The 19,421-nt window shown below is 42.0% G+C and overlaps 1 protein-coding gene and 1 long non-coding RNA gene across 9 annotated transcripts in view; one reads left to right on the top strand and one right to left on the bottom strand.

Annotated features, from left to right (window-relative positions):
• Nucleotides 1-2,219, bottom strand: part of LOC137448743 (uncharacterized) — a 32,587-nt gene extending 30,368 nt beyond the window's left edge. For all 3 annotated transcript variants that reach the window (XR_010989211.1, XR_010989213.1, XR_010989212.1), the window contains exon 1: nt 1,487-2,219. This is a non-coding gene — a long non-coding RNA (uncharacterized lncRNA). The remainder of the gene's footprint in view (nt 1-1,486) is intronic.
• The window catches only part of ENAH (ENAH actin regulator), a 97,520-nt gene that overhangs the window by 74,628 nt on the left and 3,471 nt on the right, over nt 1-19,421 (top strand). Inside the window, exons 5-14 of one of the 6 annotated variants that reach the window (XM_068153556.1) lie at nt 2,215-2,534; nt 3,784-4,584; nt 6,184-6,488; nt 6,737-6,870; nt 7,273-7,327; nt 7,645-7,693; nt 8,415-8,481; nt 11,071-11,133; nt 16,190-16,268; nt 17,227-17,284. In XM_068153556.1, the coding sequence (XP_068009657.1) occupies nt 2,215-2,534; nt 3,784-4,584; nt 6,184-6,488; nt 6,737-6,870; nt 7,273-7,327; nt 7,645-7,693; nt 8,415-8,481; nt 11,071-11,133; nt 16,190-16,268; nt 17,227-17,284 (1,931 nt within the window). The remainder of the gene's footprint in view (nt 1-2,214; nt 2,535-3,783; nt 4,585-6,183; nt 6,489-6,736; nt 6,871-7,272; nt 7,328-7,644; nt 7,694-8,414; nt 8,482-11,070; nt 11,134-16,189; nt 16,269-17,226; nt 17,285-19,421) is intronic. The other 5 variants (XM_068153558.1, XM_068153557.1, XM_068153559.1 and 2 more) reach the window with 5 other exon arrangements.

The raw sequence follows: 19,421 nt of genomic DNA, 5'->3' as shown, positions 1-19,421 counted from the left end.
GTTCTGCTAAAGCAGCTTGATTGCATTACTGGCATACCAGTCGTTTGACTTGGGCCACTCTTTGTTTTCTGTTGGGAAGGTTTACTGAAATTGTTTAGATGACTGCAAGAATGCAGTGGGTTTTGCTTTGTGGGTTTGGGGTTTTTCCCCTTTCTTTTTTTTTTAATCCCCTTTTTCTTCCTTTTCCCCCGTCTGCTTTCTTGGCAAGGGGATGCTTCAGCAATATATAAGGAGAGCAAACTTAACATTACTCTCAACAATGGTGTATTTAATCCCATACACTGCATGGGACTTGCATATGAGACAAAAAATGTTAGCAAGGTATTTTGCTGCCCTCTCTTGGTAGAGCATTTGTACCATAAACTAAGTGCTCTACTTGTTCATAGGTTTCATTTGTACCTTTCCAAAAAATCCTGCTTTTATTCCATTGTTTCCTGAAGAAGTGGGGAAGGAGGATTCTGTTACAGAGATGAACCATTAAATCCTGAACCACTCAATTTATTTAAAAATGGCAACATCTTTTTTGTATCTTCAAGTCCTGTGTAGATCCAAGTGGCTATCTCACTGCCTTTTATCGCTAACTTTGGAGACAGTCAATAGTTTGAGTGCTAATTGCAGACTGAAATGCTGTTTTGCCTTAGATAAGTTTGAAGTGTACAAACACTTGGGTGCATTTTCTTACGAGGCATGGGCATTGTGTGCCATTACAGCTCCCTGAAGAGGAGGCCCACCTCAGGTGAGCCCTGGGAATGGGGCCACATGTATTAGGAGAATTGGTCAGTGCCCAGCAAGAAGTTTGACTTAGATCTTGCACTTTATCTAGAATTGTGTATAATCACATCCTGTGTAGAGACAGAGTATACATTTCTATACAGCCTCCTCAGCTGTGCCTTCCTCTTCCCCTCCTTGTATATAATACATACTTAGACGCAGTTGTGGACATTCCACACAGAACAATTAAAAAAGCTTTAAATAAAACCTAACAAGAAGTCCTCACCCTTCAGAGCCAAGGCAAGATGGTGTTGGATGATAGGTTGGACTCAATGATCTCAAAGGTCTTTTCCAACCTGGTTAATTCTATTCTATTCTAATATTTTTTAAGTGTTTGGTTGTTTTTGTTTGTTTGTTTTTCTTTCCAAATAAGAATTCAAACAGAGGGTAACTAACAACATTTCCAGTGCTGTGTATGATCAAGAGCATACTGTTCACAGCTGTGAGGAGGATGTGCCTATTATTTTGTTGTTTTACTAGTGAGTTCCCTTGAGATGAAAAAGCTTTGAAAATCAAAAAGCTGTATTTCAACCAACCAGAAACATATCTTGAAAAAATATATTGAAGGACTAAAGAAAATACAAAACAAAGCGAGGGGGGAAAAATCAGAAGGGTTGTTTACAGCTTTTCCTACCGTGGTTTTTGTTTCAGGAAGGTTCATCCTTTTGGCCAACCTAGTGGCTTTGGCAGCAAAGTTTGTGTGATTCCGAATTACCTTTAGCAGTTCCTTAGACTTCCTCTGCCTGACTTGTTTTCCTCCTCTCCACATCTTCTCTTTTCCTTTGCAAAGACACCCACGAGTTGGAAACCCTGCCATCTCCCTGCAGTGCACCCTGGGCTTGCTTCTGCCTGTGTCCAGTTTTCTGCAGCCTTCAGGGTGGTGTTGTCTTGATGCTGGTTAAGTTGTGTGCGCATGTAATATTATCCAAGCGGAGAGGGACACGTGTACATTGTGATCCTTCTGTAAAGTATGGATAAGTGCTAGCTGACTACTTTATCTGAAAAACAAAATTTGTTTGGGGGGTGTTTTCCTTAATGAGGATTTGTGTTACTGCTACTTTGCACTGTGCTTTTGTCTACTACTTTGAGTATAAAACACCATGCAAAGAAGAAATGTGACTCCATGCCCCATAACTGGGAAGATTGTATCAGTAACTGAATTATGATCGGCTGCATTCTATTCTTACCTCTTGAAAGCTGTCTCTCAGAATGTTCAGTTAGTTAAGAGGAAATTGGATATATGATCCTTTTGCTGTAAACATAATAAAACTATTATCTACGTCAGCAAAATACGATGCAGAACCAAGAATTGTACATAGGTTACAAATATTGTGCTTTTTTTCCCTGGGGCTAAGGTTGTTGTACCACTGATCTCGAACAGTTGCTTGATGTTGTGGGTTCTCACTTTGCAGCTTAGTCTTTTCCCTTTTTTCACAATTGCAGACAGTTGCAAGAGCAACAGAGGCAGAAGGAGCTGGAGCGGGAGAGGCTGGATCGTGAACGAATGGAACGGGAGAGGCTGGAGAGAGAGAGGCTAGAAAGGGAAAGACTTGAAAGAGAGCGCCTAGAACAGGAGCAGCTGGAGAGAGAACGGCAAGAAAGGGAACGACAAGAGCGACTAGAAAGGGAGAGACAAGAGAAGGAGAGGCAGGATCGAGAAAGACTTGAACGACTTGAACGGGAAAGGCAAGAAAGAGAACGACAAGAACAGTTGGAAAGGGAACAATTGGAATGGGAAAGAGAGAGAAGAATTACAAATGCTGGTAAGAATTTCCAAACCGAGTCTCTATTACGTACCAGGCTACTCTTCATATGTTTGGGTGATGGAGTTGGGAGAGAAGCAACAAAGGGCAGCGAGTAGAGCTGTGTCGCAGCAGTCAGTGTTTGAGGCTTGTGTTTGCTGGAATTGCTTCTTTTTTCTTTTTCTTTTCCTTTTTTTTGGGTTTTTTTTTTTTTTTTTAATGGCAAGAAGTCCAAGAGCTTTGACTTTCCTGTCATAATTTTCTCATTAACTTGCAATGTTTTCGCACTATTGGCTCGCTCCATTGCCATACTCTCTGGATTGCTCGAAGAACTGTAATCGTATTGTGCACCTCCAACAGTGGTTAAAAATGAGTTAAAATTCCTAAATACCTTATCTTTGCTCTATTCACTGAGACATATCTCTTGACAATCCGGGGAAAAAAAACTCTAAACAGATCAGGTTGGGTGTGTAAATGTAGAAGGTATGCGTGTGTATATATATATCATATAAAAGGTACCTATATAAGGCAGAGTGTGAGACAAGCCTTCCAGTGTGAAGTCTGGCTTAATTTATCATTGTAGCAACATTGCAGTGAAATGTATGTATTTGTAGATAAGATAATGCACTGCCTGCAGAAATGTATCCAGTGATAACTGAAAGCTTTCTCATTTTGGTAATATAATGGAACATTCATCAAGCACTTGGTTGTTCTTCATTTCTAAAGTCTATGTAAGAAGTCAGTATTCCTTGACTTATACTATGAGCTATTTAAGAGCTAGTAATTTTAGAGCAGAGAATTTTATTGGTAGTTTTATTCCCACTGCTTCCAAGTTTGTGATGCAGCTTTTTCTGGAGAAGAGAAGGATGATACTTGCTGCCTATGGTACGAGTTTTGGTAGTGGAGTTGTAACAAATGTTAAGATCACTACGCTTGCTTGCAGTTTGCAACCAAACAAGAAGATAAAAGCTGATTAATCAACCCTATATCTAATCCATCTCACAGATGGGATTTAAGAAAACTTGCTCTAGAATGTACTCGTAAACTCAAGTGTTGGCACAAAATAGTTGGTAACATTTCAAAGCAGCTGTTGATAAGATGTGAGACTTTCCTAACAGTATTTTCACTTGTGCCTAATCCTCTGGTACTAACTGTAGTCTACGTTTATACATTTTGTTTGAATGCTGGTTTTGTTGCTTCATTAGCTCCCTTTTTCTCTTTCTCCTTTTTTTTATCCTGCCTTTGCTGCTGCTTTCCATCTTCTGTCCAGCTCCATCTTTCGACAACTCCCCGTATAGCACTACACTTCCCGACTACTCCAGTTGCCAGCCTCCTTCAGCACCTCCTCCATCATATGCAAAAGCAGTCTCAGCACCAATGTCAGAGGCCGCACCGGAGTACGCTGTAGTGACTTCTGCACCACCGACTTCCACTCCCCCTACACCGCCTCTAAGGCACTCTGCATCACGTTTTGCTACATCTTTAGGCTCAGCTTTCCACCCTGTTCTCCCCCATTACGCTACGGTTCCTCGTCCGCTGAGCAAAAGTTCTCGGCCCCCTTCTCCTGTCAATGCCCCAGCGACACTGCCTCCAAATACAAAGCCTGTTGCCTGGTCTGCACCCAGTTTTGCCCCTCTTCCCCCATCTCCTCCAGTAATGATAAGCAGTCCACCAGGCAAAGCTACCGGTCCGAGACCTGTCCTCCCAGTGTCGGCTTCTAATCCAGTGACCCAAATGTCCACGTCTCCCACGGCTCCTAACGGGCTTCCTGAAAACCTGGCTTATCTGGCTCCTTCACCTTCTACCTCAGGTCCAACTCCGCCTCCACCACCTCCTCCTCCCCCACTGCCTTCCTTTCCGCCTCTGTCACTCTCTGGACCTCAAGCTTCTCCTTCTCCCAACTCCCCGAATGCCTCGACTCCCTCATCCAAGCCTAGTGTTCTCCCTTCTCCCTCTGCAGCTACCCCTGCCTCTGTTGAGAACTCTCTAAACTCTGTGCTGGGAGACTCCTCTGCTTCTGAGCCAGTCTTGCAGGCAGCCTCTCAGCCGATTGAACCTACGACCCAGCAGGGTAAGGCTTTCTGTTATTGCTACTAATGCACTAATCAGGAATGCAATCGAAACCAGGTGGTATCAAAGCCCATAACTGCCACAAAAAATGCTTCCAAAGTTGCAGTGATCTTAATACCACAACAAACAAAAAAACCAACAACATTTGGAAAACTGGGGTGAGGGAAGTGTTGAAGCTTTGTGGATCAGAGCCTGGTGTTGTGTGTCCTGTCTTAAGTAAAACTCCAGTTTCTCAAGCTCTCACCTGTCAAGAACAGAGCTTGTTGAATACTTGCTAGGTACATTTTGCACTGTTAGTTTATTTGGAATGTGGTTTTAATAGGCAGCATCATTGGTTTCCTAATGGCAGCCAGCTTGGAAGAATGTGTGTGTGGCTTTGGACATGTCAATGACCTGTGGTATTCCACCAACAGAGCTAGTAAGACTTAAGGAAAAAAGTTTGGTTAAGCAGGTGGCAGTCTTGATAGGCACTCTACCAGGATGGCAACAATGGATGGAAATGTCTCTGTTAACCCTGGGTTTAGTAAGTTTAAGTCTTTGTATGCAGGACTACAGTAGCTCAGCGAAGGGTATGAGCAAACTGTGGCTTCATCACAGGAGCCATGCAGAGTAGATCCCATTCATCCCCTTTTGTCTTAAATGAAGGCATGAGCTACTCTAGGATGGGAGTGGAAATAGTGAATGGCCTCACTTGTACTACAGAACAAAAGTGTGCTCTTGGATAGTGAGTGATGCCAAGAGAGTTTAAAAAGATTTGCATTCACACATTGGTTAGCAGAGTAGGAAATCGGGAAGGAATTTGTGCCTGTGGAGGTTGCTTAAGGTAGTTGTGAAGCACCTTTAGTAGCTGAGGGCTACTAAAGTGGGTGGAAAGGATGTGTGGGGCTGTTTTCATAGTCAGTGTCTTAAAGTGTTCCTATAATAGTTACAGTGATTATTCTTCCTTCAAAGCACATTTTGGATTGCAGATCAATGTGAATTTAAAGCATTAGAGGTGTTGTAGGAACAAGCTTTTCTGTTTTTCATCTATCAGCTTAAAATATGTCAGTCTTCTAACTCACTAATTAGTCTTTGTATTAAATTATTAAGGTTTATTCCTGAGATGTGTGTTTTTAGAGGAAAGATCTTTATGCAGGTTATGAAGTAGTATTCAATCTCAAATATTGAAGGATTCAGACGTTTGGGTGGTGTGTTGATTGATTATTGGGATGATGAGAAGTCACTCCGTGCTTAGTGCCATTAAACACACATTGTTCTTCCTATGCCATATGATGCTCATGCCTGACTTGACTCTTCATAAAAGCTTTGCCTGTTTTCTGTCTAAGATTGTTCTTGGTTGCAGCACAGAACCTGACTGGAGGGGTTTCATGTGTAAATGTCTCTGGAACTGTCTGATCTCTCATACTACATAGTATTTATAGTACATTTAATAAGAACAATTCTCTCCTGCTGAAGCTTGGAGTGTTTTCTTGCCTGTAAAAGGACCCTTACCAGTGTTACCACCTGATACACTGAGCAAAAGAACCAGTATTTCAATGGACAGAAGATCTTTCTTTTCTAAATCCTTAATATAGTCTATTTGTTTTCTCTTTGATACTAGGTGTTGTCCAAGGACCACCTGCACCTCCTCCCCCACCCCCCTTGCCCTCTGGCCCAGCTCAGTCTTCAGTAGCAGCCCCACCTCCTCCTGGCCCACCACCACCACCTCCACTTCCACCTTCAGGGCCGCCGCCGCCACCACCACCACCTCCACTTCCTAGCCAAGCTCCTCAAGTTCCTCTTCCACCTCCTGCTCCCCCTCTCCCCACCTCTGGATTTTCAGTGGGATATGTGTCCGAAGAAAATCGCCCTCTAACTGGACTAGCAGCTGCCCTTGCTGGAGCCAAGCTTAGGAAGGTCTCACGGGTAAATGCAACTCTTGTTTCCTTTCCTGATTCCTGTCTCTGAATCCTAACCAAATTGGTTGTGATTTTTCTTAAAGCTTAATCAGGACTTTCGGTCTAGGATTAATTTATTGTTAAAAAAGCACTAGAGGATGGTACTCCCAGCACATCCTATCCTTTTTTTTTCCCCTCATATGTGAACTTCATTTCTTTCATTAAGTCAGCTATCATTTTATTTGTACATCTGCTGTTATTTTGTGTATTATGAAGGGTGAAGACTCCTCCAGTTCAGGTGGAGGAGGGGGCTCTGCTTCATCTAAAACAGACAGTGGCCGTGGAAATGGACCACTTCCCTTGGGAGGCAGTGGGCTGATGGAAGAAATGAGTGCACTGCTGGCCAGGAGGTAAGCACCTGTTTCTGCTGTGCTCCAGCTGCTTAGTCATTGTGGAGGTAGGATTTTGGGTGCCTGTTTGCAGCTGGCTAAGGATCAAACAAACATTGCCTTGTTCATGTGGTTGCTTGTGAAGCTGATAACGTTTTATGAATAGCCATTTTCACTTGGATGTAATCAAGAACTTTTCTTCTCTGTAAGTCTTTGTACAGCTGTAGGGGAAGGCATGCAGACTTCAAGGGGAGAAAGAATTGCATAGTTTGGCAGTAGGACTTTGTCCTTGAAAGTACTTTTTTAAACACTAATTTTCGAGTATCTAGCTTTCAAGCTGTGTGTGTCTTCAATTAGAGAAACCTACATTACTGCCATCTTAAAGGCATGAATGATTTTGGTAACTTTTCTCTCTGTTTCTAGGAGAAGAATTGCTGAAAAGGGATCAACAGAACCAGAGCCGAAAGAAGATAAAACTGTGAGTTGAGAAATGTTATCTGCTTCATGTTGTTCAATACTGGATTGTCAGAGAGATTCTAATGGTGTACGTGAAAGATTACTTATACTTTCACATGTATCAAAAGATCTCTGTTTTGTGAGGTGCATAGTGCTTGCACATTGCCTACACACAACTGATCAGAATCATTTAAATCTATAAAAACTGAAATAAATATTTCAACAGTTGAGATTTATCTGATAGATTCCCAAGAGTCAAAGGTGGTTTGGTTTGCGGTTTGTTGTTTTTCTTTCTTTTTCACTTTTTCTCCTCCCTCCTTTCTGTTCCCTTTTAATCAGGAAGAAGCAGAGTCTTCAACTTCTAAGGTTTCTTCAACAAGCACACCAGGTAAGTAGCACAGGTTTCTGAACTCTGTGGTGCTATAATGCTAAAATCTAATGACAGATCTCAGTCAGCTGTGCTGAATTTTGGAGCCTGCCTCTTCTCCCTTGATTACAACCTGGCTGTAGAATGGGTCCTGCTTCAGAAGTGTTTCAGAAGGTGCCGGATAAAAAGAACATCCACTGAAACATTGTGCTTGGTATAGGGTCCTCCTGTGTCAAATCTATGGGGCTGATGGATGAATAAGTAATGATGTTGCATGAAGTAGTAACAATTCACACTATAGAAATACTGTTTGAACTTGTGCAGGTTGTTTCTTCATTGAAATTGACACTGAATTACTTTTGTGTAATTCATTAATAGCTCAGGAAACCTCTTTCAGCTTAGAAACATCTTCCCCCCAGTATTTGAAGCTATTTGGTTATAGTTGCAGCACTCCCATGTTTCACAATTGGAGCAATCAGATACATCAAGTATGGGCAGACTTTTTCCCTGTGGAATTGAGAGTTAAATGGCAATGCTTGGAACAAAAGGGAGAATTTAAGGTATTATCCCAACAAATGGTAGTATGACTGAAAATAAGGTGAATCAAGCAGGAGGTAGCTTAACATGAAAGAACTCATGTGATGTGGTAACAAAAAACCACCAAACAGCTGACTTTTCTTGCTTAACTTGCACAAGAAATGGAAAAAAAAACATTTTTTTACCTTCTCACTCTCTTTTCCAGAACTAACAAGAAAGCCTTGGGAAAGAACAAATACAGTGAATGGAAGCAAGTCACCTGTTATCTCCAGGTACTCCTTTTTACACCAGTTATCTTTGTTGTTCTTCCTCTTGCTGCTCGAGATCCTGGAGTAAAAGTAGCAAAAATCACCTTAACAGTACTAAAAGCAAAATGTATGGGGTTAAAATTACTGCTGTGGCAGTTTTCATTAGGATTGAGGAGTTCCTGTTGGAGAAGATGATTCCCCAGCTGTTGCTGGTGTATAACTTCAGTGGTTAAGGTGTGCATTTGCCTATGGCAGTGTTTAATTCTTTCTATTCCTTTAAATTTCCAAGTCTTCAGTTTCCAACAAGGAGAAAACCAAATTCAATGCTGTGATTTAGTAGTAAACCTAGTGGACAGGCTTTCTCCTTTCTATTTCTGTGCTAGACATAGAATACTTACCTAGATCTTTAAACTGTCTTGGTAAGATTTGCTTCTGTGACTGCTGTCAGTAGCTGTCTCCAAGGAAGTCCATCCTAAAGAAGTGTAGAAATATTACACAACCTTCAGAGCATTCATGAAGCTTTGGTAACTGACCAGCTAGAACTTTGGTAGGCCCTGGGCATTTTGGTAGGCATTTCAGTAATGCAGAATGTCAAAGAGCTGCATGGAGCAATTTATGCTAAAAACCAAATACAATTTAAGAGGTATTTCATTTCTGTTCAACAGAGGCTTGTTTTTAGAATTCCAGTATATTCTGTGCACAGAGATTAGAAGATCCTGACTTGTGATAAGCTGACAAAGTTACTTGAATTTCATGAGAGAAAACAAAAAAATCCCATGTTAAACTTGAGAATGCTGTGCTTGAAATGGCCTGAATTCTCCTCAGAATTCTGGCCTCTTGGAAACAGCCATGCAAGATTTGGTGATTAGAGAAGGAAAAAAACCCAATTCTTCTCTTGAGTGGCATTACTTGTGGTTGAGGTTGCCATCAAGGTCTTTGGTTCTTAACACTCTTAGCCTGTATCAGTATCCTTGTCTCTTTCAGAAATAACTAAGCCCAGGAGCTTAGCATGTCCACAGCCTTGATGCTGGTTGATTTCTTTCTTTGTTTTTTTAGTCAGAAAGGAGGGGACTGTCAGTGAAACAATAGTGCTCTACCTTTAGCCTTGACTTACCATAGAATCACCTGGATTGGAAGGGACTTCTAAAGGTCGTCTAGTCCAACCCCCTTGCAGTCAGCAGGGACATCTTCAACTGGATCAGGTCACCCAGAGCCCTGTCAAGCCTCATCTTGAATGTCTTCAGGGATGGGGCCTCAACCACCTCTCTGGGCAACCTGTTCCTCTGCTCAACTGCTCTCTTTGTAAAGAACTTTTTCCTAACATCCAGTCTACCTTCTTCCCCTTCACTCCCCAATAGATCTTACCTGCTTTGAACCAGGGCCTCTTGTTTTCAAGCAGATTGAGGTATCAATAAATGTTATTGAAGGGGAACTTGTCATAGAAATAGTTTTTGTAGGGAATTCTAAAGAACATTTTAGATTTTGTATTAAGACAGTTGCTGACCTGGCCCTTTGGCTATAGATATCCTGTGGATAAGCAACTAAAGAAAGGAAAGTGAAGGGATTAATAAATAGGCCAACTCTCCATATCAGACTCAAGTTGAGGAGCCTGGGATGTCCTTGAGTCTCCATTCTACATGTCCCTACAGCTTCTTGTATAAACTGTTCTGTGCATCTTATTTAACTGATCTTGTTTCAGCTGCTGAAACTCAGAGGCTGCCAAGGTCTGTTTAAAAATGCGTTCTGACCTAGAAAAGTACAGGAGTACAGCAGAGTTCTGAGATTTCTCTGGAGATGTAGTGAGAGAGATTTCCATCAAGCTTTTGTGTTTGGTCATCCAATGGAAAATGTTGGTAGAACTCCACTTGATGAGGGCTTTGCTGGGTGTGTACCCCAAAAGTACTTCCAAAATCAAAATCCCCTGCTTACTGAATGTCAGTATGATTCTCCACTGCTGCCATAACCTACTGGAAGGTGCCATAGCATATATTGTAAGACTGCTGGTACAGTTTTGTTGTCAGAGATGACAATTTGCCCTGCCAGGATGAGGCACGATGGATGGACTCAGAAATAATAGGTATTAGTAGAAGTCTTTCTTGAACATCCTTGCATTTTCTTAGATCTGGCCACTGTAGAGAATTATCTCAGCAAGCAGAGCAGCTTGCTTAAGTAACTGAGTTAGTCAAAGGCTGCTGCTATTTGAAATACTAACATCATGTTTACCAGAAAGGGATATCTTTTGCTTGGTAAGGCTTGAGAACCTGCTTCTGACCTCAGCAGGGAGCATGAGAGTCGCTTATGAGGCTTACACAGTGCATACCCTAAGAAACAGGCAAGCAGCCAATGTGTTCTTTTCAGACCTTCCAAACAGATTGCTAATGAAGGGCTTGTTACTCAGAAGGGGAATGTTCAAAGTATTTTAAAATAACTAGTGTCCTGCTTAAACTCAGGGAGGGAGGTGGGTTGTAGCAGACTTTATGTGCTTTCCTGAAACACTCAAATAGAACTCTTGGAACACAGCTGATGGAACTCCACGGTATTTAAGGTGCTAAAACTGAAGAATACTGCAGACCTATTATAGCTTATTAAAGGTAGTGTTTCTCCCCTTCGTAGACGGGAATCTCCATGGAAAAATCTGCTTGCTTCTGAAAACAGGTTCTATGATTCATTAAACAGGTATCATCCTGTTGGGATTTGAGACTTTGTAATAACCCTTTTGATCAGTTCACAGTTGGACTTTTTCTACATGGATTGGTAATCACCACATGCACCACCACATTCCTTTTCATGTTTTGTTTGTCCAGTCGAACCTGTTTTTTGTCTGGCTAAAAGCAGGTAGTCTCAAAAAGCCAACTGAGGTGGCTTAAGAAGCAGCTATGATTTCATATTAAGCAGGTGTTTGGGTTTTTTCTACCTCCTGCAAAGGTATAAATTCCTGCTGGATACGCCAGGATTTAGTGAACTGTTTGCAGCATTTTGAGGAGAGGCTTTTAAAAATGTAAGTTTAGAGACACAGGGCTAACAGTTAATTCCTCAAGTCAATTTTCATAGCTGCTTTTCAGAAATTAAGATAACAATGAGGTTTTGCCTAATTTAAACATCTGAAAGGAGGAGGAAAAAAAGACTTGTTAAGCATAAAATAAATTCTGTTGGGAATGTATTCCCAAGTTAGAGTTAACACAATGTGCATTTCAAGCTGTAGATCTCAGTTTTGCTCTCTGTAGTGGCAGTCACAAAATACCGACACTGAAAGCCTTCAGGTTTTCCACAGCTTTCCACAGGCAAACATCAGAGTCCAGTTTTGGTTTTCATGAAGGCACTCACTGTGGTGACTACTTAATCTTTTGTATGAAAAGCTCCCCATTTAGCTACTTATCCTGGATGGTGTGCTCTGCATGTTGGCATGAATAAAATCTTTACCTTGCATGCTTGATTTAAGGTGTTGTAGGGACTGTCAAGGTTGCCTTCCTGTCCTGTTAGGCAATGCTATGAGAAACCACACGGGAGAGCTCTTTAGCCATCTTAGGATCTAATGTCTGGGATGCTTTATTCACTAAGTTTCACTCATGGATATTTTTCTTAATGGCAACTGTGTTCACCATTAATCTTTCTTTTCTGAGAAAATTTGGGAAGAAAAAAAGATGAATAAGGTAATTTTGGGGCAAGACAGCTGGATTTGCCCAATGTTAGAATCCATCTACTTCACTAATTAGTCTCTCACATTTGAATGTGAAAGCAATGCAGGAATGGCTTGCATTTCAGAAAGCAGAAAGTTAATACATTCTTCAGACTGAGAGGCAAGAGCTTCTAAAGAGGCTTTCCTGTTGATATTTTTGACAGCAGGAATATGTAGTATATGATTGATAGAGCTGTCTTTTTATTCTGAATATCTGAAAACCATGAAGCTGTCTATGGAGAACTGTTCTTCAATCTCGTTAAAACAGTACAGTCATAAGTAATTTTATTAAAATATTAAAAGTGTATTTTGGTTGGGTGCTTACATTGAGGCAGGTAGTAGGTGCCTCTTATCAATTGCCAGGAATGGCATTTTGAGAGGACATGGATTCTTTTTTCATGCTGTCATGCCATAATGTTTGGGAACACAGTGATAGTCTCAGGAAGTGGTCAGAAACTACATGGAGAATGTGACACTCAACGTTACTCTGCTTGGACGAAGTGCTCACAGTATGAGGTGTAAACTACAACACTTTAAATATCAGATGTGTGATGAAACAGCAATTGCCAAAGATCTCATCTTGATGAATGTTTTCAAGCAAGCAATTCTTTCATAAGAAACTAAGCAGATACAGAAAAAAGTGTTCTAAAAGATCCTGAACTGTGGTTTGTCTTCATAGCATGAGCACACCCTGCAGGTTCTCTGGTGGTTGCAAGGTGAATTCTGTTTTCCAGCTTCAAGTTCCTACAATATGGTGTGTTCTGTCTTACTTGGTGGATTGTGTATTTCATCTTTGATGTGTTTCGAGCAATAATGTTAGCAATTTCTCTCTTGGAACTTACATTTAAACATCTGTATTCTTACATCTAAACAGCTGTAGCAGTATTTTGATCCCAAGTGAAGAGCCAAGTTGCTGTAACACCACAGGATGTTGCTGCATCTTTTCTGCTTTGATACAAAGTCAGGCAGCAAAGGGGCAGTTACTGCAGTCCCTTCTGCTGACTCTGTTTTGCATGGTTAACTGCTGGCAATTTTTTCTGCAGTGAGTGCCATCAGGCTTGTCACTGCACAGCAATAATCATGAAGCAGAAAAGGAATTATTAAGAAATTTCTATCACCTGCTCTGAAATCATAAAGGACTGTTGAGGCTCAAAGAGAATGTAGAGCTAATGTTTGCAAGTCCAACCACTCATCTAGAGCTCACAGTCCCAGCACTACTTCTAAGCCACTACCTCTAAACCATGTCCCTCAGCACCAGACTCGCATGTCTTTTAAATACCTTCAGGGATGGTGACTCCACCACCACCCTGGGCAGCCTGTTCCAATGCCTGAGAACCTTTTCTGTGGAGACATTTTTCCTAATACCCGACCTGAGCCTCCCTTGGCACAACCTGAGTTAACTTGGAGTTACTGCCCTTTGGAAAGATAAATGGGCTTGGGTGTACCAATGAAAAATACCCTTTCACAAGGTGCCTATGGATGTGTTTGAAGGCTTTAATTTTTTTAATATAGCAGGCTCTTCAGTGCCACAGGTACACCCTATTACAGGTTGAGGGGAAGAGAAATAGGCAGCTCTTGTCCCATGTTCTTCCTTAATGTTTTGCACACAGGGAATTTGCAAGAGGTAAAAGTATCTGCTGGAGAGCACAAATCTAAGAAAGCTTCTGTAGTACTAAAATGACATTTTGGTGTGGATGACCTTCCCTTTTAAAGGGAGGTTCATTTTGAGGGCTTTCTTTCAGTTAGCAAATAAGGAAGATAGTCTTGTCAGGTTATAAAAGTCATCAAGACAATCCACTATGATGCTCATTCAGCTTGTACTGAACACAGTGTAATCAGACAATTTTTCATGGATGAGCTGCTGTCATGTAAAGGAAGGCTCTGGGGAGACCTTAGAGCAGCCTTCCAGTGCCTGAAAGGCACCTACAAGAAAGCTGTGGAGGGACACTTTACAACGGCTTGTAGTAGCAGGATGAGGGGGAATGGATTTAAGCCTGAGGAGGGTAGGTTTAAACTGGATATTAGCAAGAAATTCTTTCCAGTGAGGGTGGTGAGACACTGGAACGGGTTGCCCAGGGAAGCTGTGGATGCCTCCTCCCTGCGGGTGTTCAAGGCTGGGTTGGATGAGGCCTTGAGCAATGTGATCTAGTGGGAGGTGTCTGTACATGGCAGGGCAGTTGGAACTAGATGATCTTGAAGGTTCCTTCCAACCCAAACCATTCTATGATTCTATGAAGATGCATAGCAGATGAAGGTAGTGATTTTATAGAAAGAAACAAGAAGCACATATGTTAATTATTTTTTTCTTGAGTGAGAACACAGCTGGTTTTGTTAGCTAAATGAAAAAACTGTTATGGATATACTGCTTGTTTCCCTCGCTTTCTGCTTTCTTCTGAAAAAGGTAGTTTTATGCTCTGTATGTGGGAGAAGATAAAGCACAGAACTGTGCCTTTCCTGATGGCTTCTCTTCACTTTATTCCTGGCCACCTTCCATCACAATGGAATGGATATGTTTCACAATAAGTAAGGCTGCACTTTGAGATTACAAATCCAGAGAAATGCAGTGCTGAATTCCTCCTAGGTACAGATTTTGAAGAAGTGAGGCACTAAGTTTAGGCTGGGCTTTTTGGTTCAGTGGTGCTGTACACAGAGACAACGAAAGAGGACCTAGTTTAATTTACTTCTACCCAGCCCTTCCTTAACACTAGCATACTGTGATAATCCTAACACTGGGGAAACCTCTTTGCAGGAACTGTCAGCCATTTTATCAACAGCTTCTTTGTGGCCTAACATTTTGTAGAGTAATGGAGAGAAAGAATGTTAGCCAAGATGTAAAAACTCATTAAGAACAGCAGCACATTTATAGAATCATAGAATGGTTTGGGTTGGAAGGGACCTTGAAGATAGATCTGGTTCCAAGTACCCTGCCATGTGCAGGGACACCTTCCACTACAGCAGGTTGTTCAAGGCCTCATCCAACCTGGCCTTGGACACCTCCAGGGAGGGGGAATCCGCAACCTTCCTGGGCAACCTGTTCCAATGTCTCACCACCCTCAGTGGAAAGAGTTTCTTCCTAATATGCACTCTAAATCTCCCCTCTTCCACCTTCAACCCATTCCCTCTCATCCTCACAACAAGCCCTTGTAAAAAGCCCCTCTCTCTCTGTCTCCATCCATCCATCCCAGAGAACCATTTCTGTATTCCTGCTGTTAGCATCTATCTCTGCTCATAGCTGTAGATAAGCAGGGTCCTGTGGAAGCATAGTAAGTATATGAGTCGAAGTAACTTCTTGTGTAAACAGTGGGGATCAACAGAAGTGAGAAGGTAAAAAGTCTGCTTCTGGAAAATTCCAGAATTAGAAATGTTAATGTTAAAAATGCAGGATGGTCTGGGTGAGCAAGTTGTTTTCTTCAGAGACTCCAAAACACCAGAGTTTCATCTCAAGTATGATCTTACAGGTCTTGCTGCTGTTACACTATTTGCTTTCAAGAAGCTTTAGAAAGCAATTGATGGAATACCTTACGTTGGAAGGGAGTTAGATAAGGTTGCTCAGCTGTGTCCTGTCAAGTGTTGAAAATCTGCCAAGGCGGTTCCACAGCATTCATACAGTTACAGCATCAACATGCAGTCATTAGTGGGAGTGCTTCTTTGAGAGGTCCTGTTTCGAAGTGAGTAAGCAGTTGAAAACGCAGAAGAGAAAGTATTTGACATTTGGAGACATTCATCTTTTCATGCCCATTATGAAAAAAAGCACAACAACCAACCAGAAACCACTGACAGTGAAATCTGGCTGCTACTTGAAAAGTTCTTGTTTTGAACTAATAACTCTTATGGTAATTAATTCATTTCCAGTGTGTGGAAAATCTTCTGGGTTTTTGCTTTTTATTGTGTGGTATTTGGGGTCTGCTTGATTCTTCCCATTCTCTAACTCCCACCACTGCTGGGTTTTTTCGTTCTGGTTCTTTACTGTGTTTTCAATAGAATTTTGATGGGGAAGTGCTATGTATCCTGTCATGATGAGTGACTGGTAATTCTGGATGTGTTTTTGTGCTGCAGACCAAAATCTACACCTACGGGGCAACCCAGTGCCAATGGAGTACAGTCAGAAGGTCTAGATTATGACAGATTGAAGCAGGTATGTATATGATGTATATGTGTATGATGCTCTGACAAGGGAAGGATTTGTAGCTGTCCAATACTGGTTTTAAAAAGTTTTGTTAATTATTTCCAAACTTCAATAATGATTCAGTAATTATTAGTCATTATTTAGTGAAACAAGTCTGGGGAAATTCCTAGCCACAAACCTACAGTTGTAGCTCCTTACACTGCCCCAGGTCTCCCAACCTTTCCTCATGGGACAGATGTTCCAGTACCTTAATCATCTATGTTGCCCTCACTTGTACTCTCTCCAGTAGTTCCCTGTCCCTTTTGAACTGGGGAGATCACAGGTGGACACAATACTCCAGATGTGGTCTCAAAAGGGCAGTCTGGAGGCAGGGAAGGGCCTCCCTTGACCTGCTTTTCATGGTGTACCTCAGGATACCATTGGCTCTCTTGGCCACAAGGGCATATTGCTCTCTCATGATCAACCTACTGTCCACCCGGCCTCCAAGGGCCTTCTCCATGGAGCTGCTTCTCTGGAGGCATTCAAAATCCACTTTGATGTATTCTGTGTGACCTGCCCTAGGTGATCCTGCTTTGGCAGCGGGTGTGTGTATGGTTTAATCTGTAGCAAACCTTTGTTGTTTAAAAGGGATGTGCTGAGTATAGCTTTTCTTGTTGTTGGGTTTTAATTTAGCAATTACATTAGGGTAACATTCTAACATCCCTTCTCCTAAGTGCTACAGGAATCAATTTATAGAACCTGTACAGATTTGATTTTTTTTTCCTTGATTTTACCTACAGTGAGAATGTTTTAGGTTTTGAGGCTCAGCTTGGAGGCTGAAGGGTGGGTTAATGTGTTTCAGAAGAGTTAAAGGTTCATTTTAAAACCAGAAGACATTCAGATACTTCTCTGCAGAAAAATTACAGGTGGCAAAACTAATCTGGTTATGTTGCAAAACTAATCTATTGTTTATGCTCTGACACCATAGGACATTTTAGATGAAATGAGGAAGGAGTTAACAAAATTAAAGGAAGAACTCATTGATGGTAGGTATCAATCTGCTTGCTGCTATTTAGGCTTAATTAGAATAAGGAGCTACAGGTGCACAAAGTGTAAATATAATGTTTCTAATGTTTCTAACCTGAGAATGATATATTGGTAAAAGCAGCTTTGTTCTTAGTCTGGTGGCATCTATTTCATTTGTGCCAGACTTGTTCTGATTGTTCTGTGTCAGTGTTTTATGTTCTGTGTGGTTTGTTTCAATTGACAACAAGCAGCATCTTTTAGAAGTGGTTAGAGGGATGCTGTATGTGAGTCACTCAGAGTTATCATGTGCTGGCAGGTGGGGTATTTTTATTATATAATCCAGAGCTGCTTAGGAGAGTATTTGAAAACTGGCACTATTTGGGCTGGGAATGTACTTGCAGCTCTCACTCATCTTCTCTTTGGTCTCTAATGGAAGGGTCAAAGATAAGAATTCTCAGAATTGTGATTTTAACACAAAGTATTTTCCTGTGCAGCCTTTTGTAGTTAATGGAAAAAACATAATCTTAACCCCCCACCAGTTAAGTAGATTTATAAAACTCGTGTGATTTATTGCTTTGGTTAGCATTTTTTTCTTACCTTTATGGAAAGTACTGAAATAAAGTGTGGAGAAGGGAAAAAATAATCAAGGTGAAAGGAAAGGTTGGGAAATGAGGTGTGTCGGGGGAGGAAAAAGTCATAGCAAACTGATACCACTGACCAAATGTCATCAGGTGATGTAGGAGGAGCTGGCTGGATTTGGACTGTGCTGTGTCCACAGTCTTTCAGAACCACACGAAGCAAAGAAGGGAGGGCCCTGAGGCTGCTCTAAAAGGCAAATAAAATAAAGGAGCCCCCACACATGCTGCTTGGGAATCCCGAGATTCACTGGAGGTGCAGAACTGCAAAATAAAAGATGTTAGCAGAGATTTTACAGGAGGAGAAAGGGTACTGCCTAGTGACTTGTGTGAAGCCCAGGGAGATTAAGACTAGGTGAGGCACTTAGTGCCATGGTTTAGTTGATTAGATGGTGTTGGGTGATAGGTTGGACTGGATGGCCTTGAAATTCTTTTCCAACCTGGTTAATTCTGTGTTCTGTAAGCCACATGAAGCTAACTTACCTCTGGTTTATGTACATTATAAGACTCTGTTGTGGTTTGAGCTGAAACAGCTCTGGACTGTGGACAGAATGATCAGAGGGCTGGAGCTCCTCTTCTATGAGGGCAGACTGAGAGAGTTGGACAGACTCCAGACAGGCCTTCCAGTATCTGAAGGGGGCTACAAGAAAGCTGGGGAGGGACTTTTTAGAGTGTCAGGTAGTGATAGGACTGGGGGGACTGGAAAAAAAAATAGAAATGGGTAGATTCAGATTGGATGTTAGGAGGAAGCTCTTCCCCATGAGGGTGTTGACACACTGGCACAGGTTGCCCAGGGAGGTGGTAGAAGCCTCATCCCTGGAGGTTTTTAAGGGCAGGCTGGGTGTGGCTCTGAACAACCTGATCTAGTGTGAGGTGTCCCTGCCCATGGCAGGGGGATTGGAACTAGATGCTCCTTGAGGTCTCTTCCAACCCTAACAATTCTACAATTCTACAATGGATGAACTTACCCCAAAGGAGTAAATAAACCCACTCACACAGACTTGGGGGTTAAACAGAAACACTGTTTACAGAAGTAAATCAAATACAAAAGGTATGAAGGCAAAAGGATATATATACATACTCAGAATTAGCCCTGGGGGGGCTAAGCCCCACACTAGGCCTCAGTGAGACAAACCTCCTCCCTCCCCCCCAACACTAGGCCTCACTAGACCCAGAATATGCCAAACTGCCCCCCGACCAAGACAGGCCTCAGTGCTCCCCCCAGCAAGTCTCACTGCCTCCCCACACTAGGTGGGCACACTAGCCCCAGCTGTGCAGCAAGACAATAGCTTGCCATGAAGGCTGCACTCCCACACAAACCAAAGAGCAGAAGCCCTAAGCCTGGAGCAGAGAGGAGAGAGGAGACGACTGAACTGGCTGGGAGAGTATGGAGTTAACCAGGTTGGAAAAGACCTTCGAGATCATCAAGTCCAACTCACCACCTGACACCATCTAATCAACTAAACCATGGCACTGAGTGTCTCATCCACTAGGTCTCCTTATATAGGGAGGTGCAGAATTA

Source organism: Melanerpes formicivorus, unplaced genomic scaffold (assembly GCF_026170545.1).
Source record: "Melanerpes formicivorus ecotype bairdi unplaced genomic scaffold, bMelFor1.0.p_v2 SCAF_26, whole genome shotgun sequence".
NCBI lineage: Eukaryota > Metazoa > Chordata > Aves > Piciformes > Picidae > Melanerpes > Melanerpes formicivorus.
This window is presented reverse-complemented; position numbering and strand designations above follow the sequence as displayed.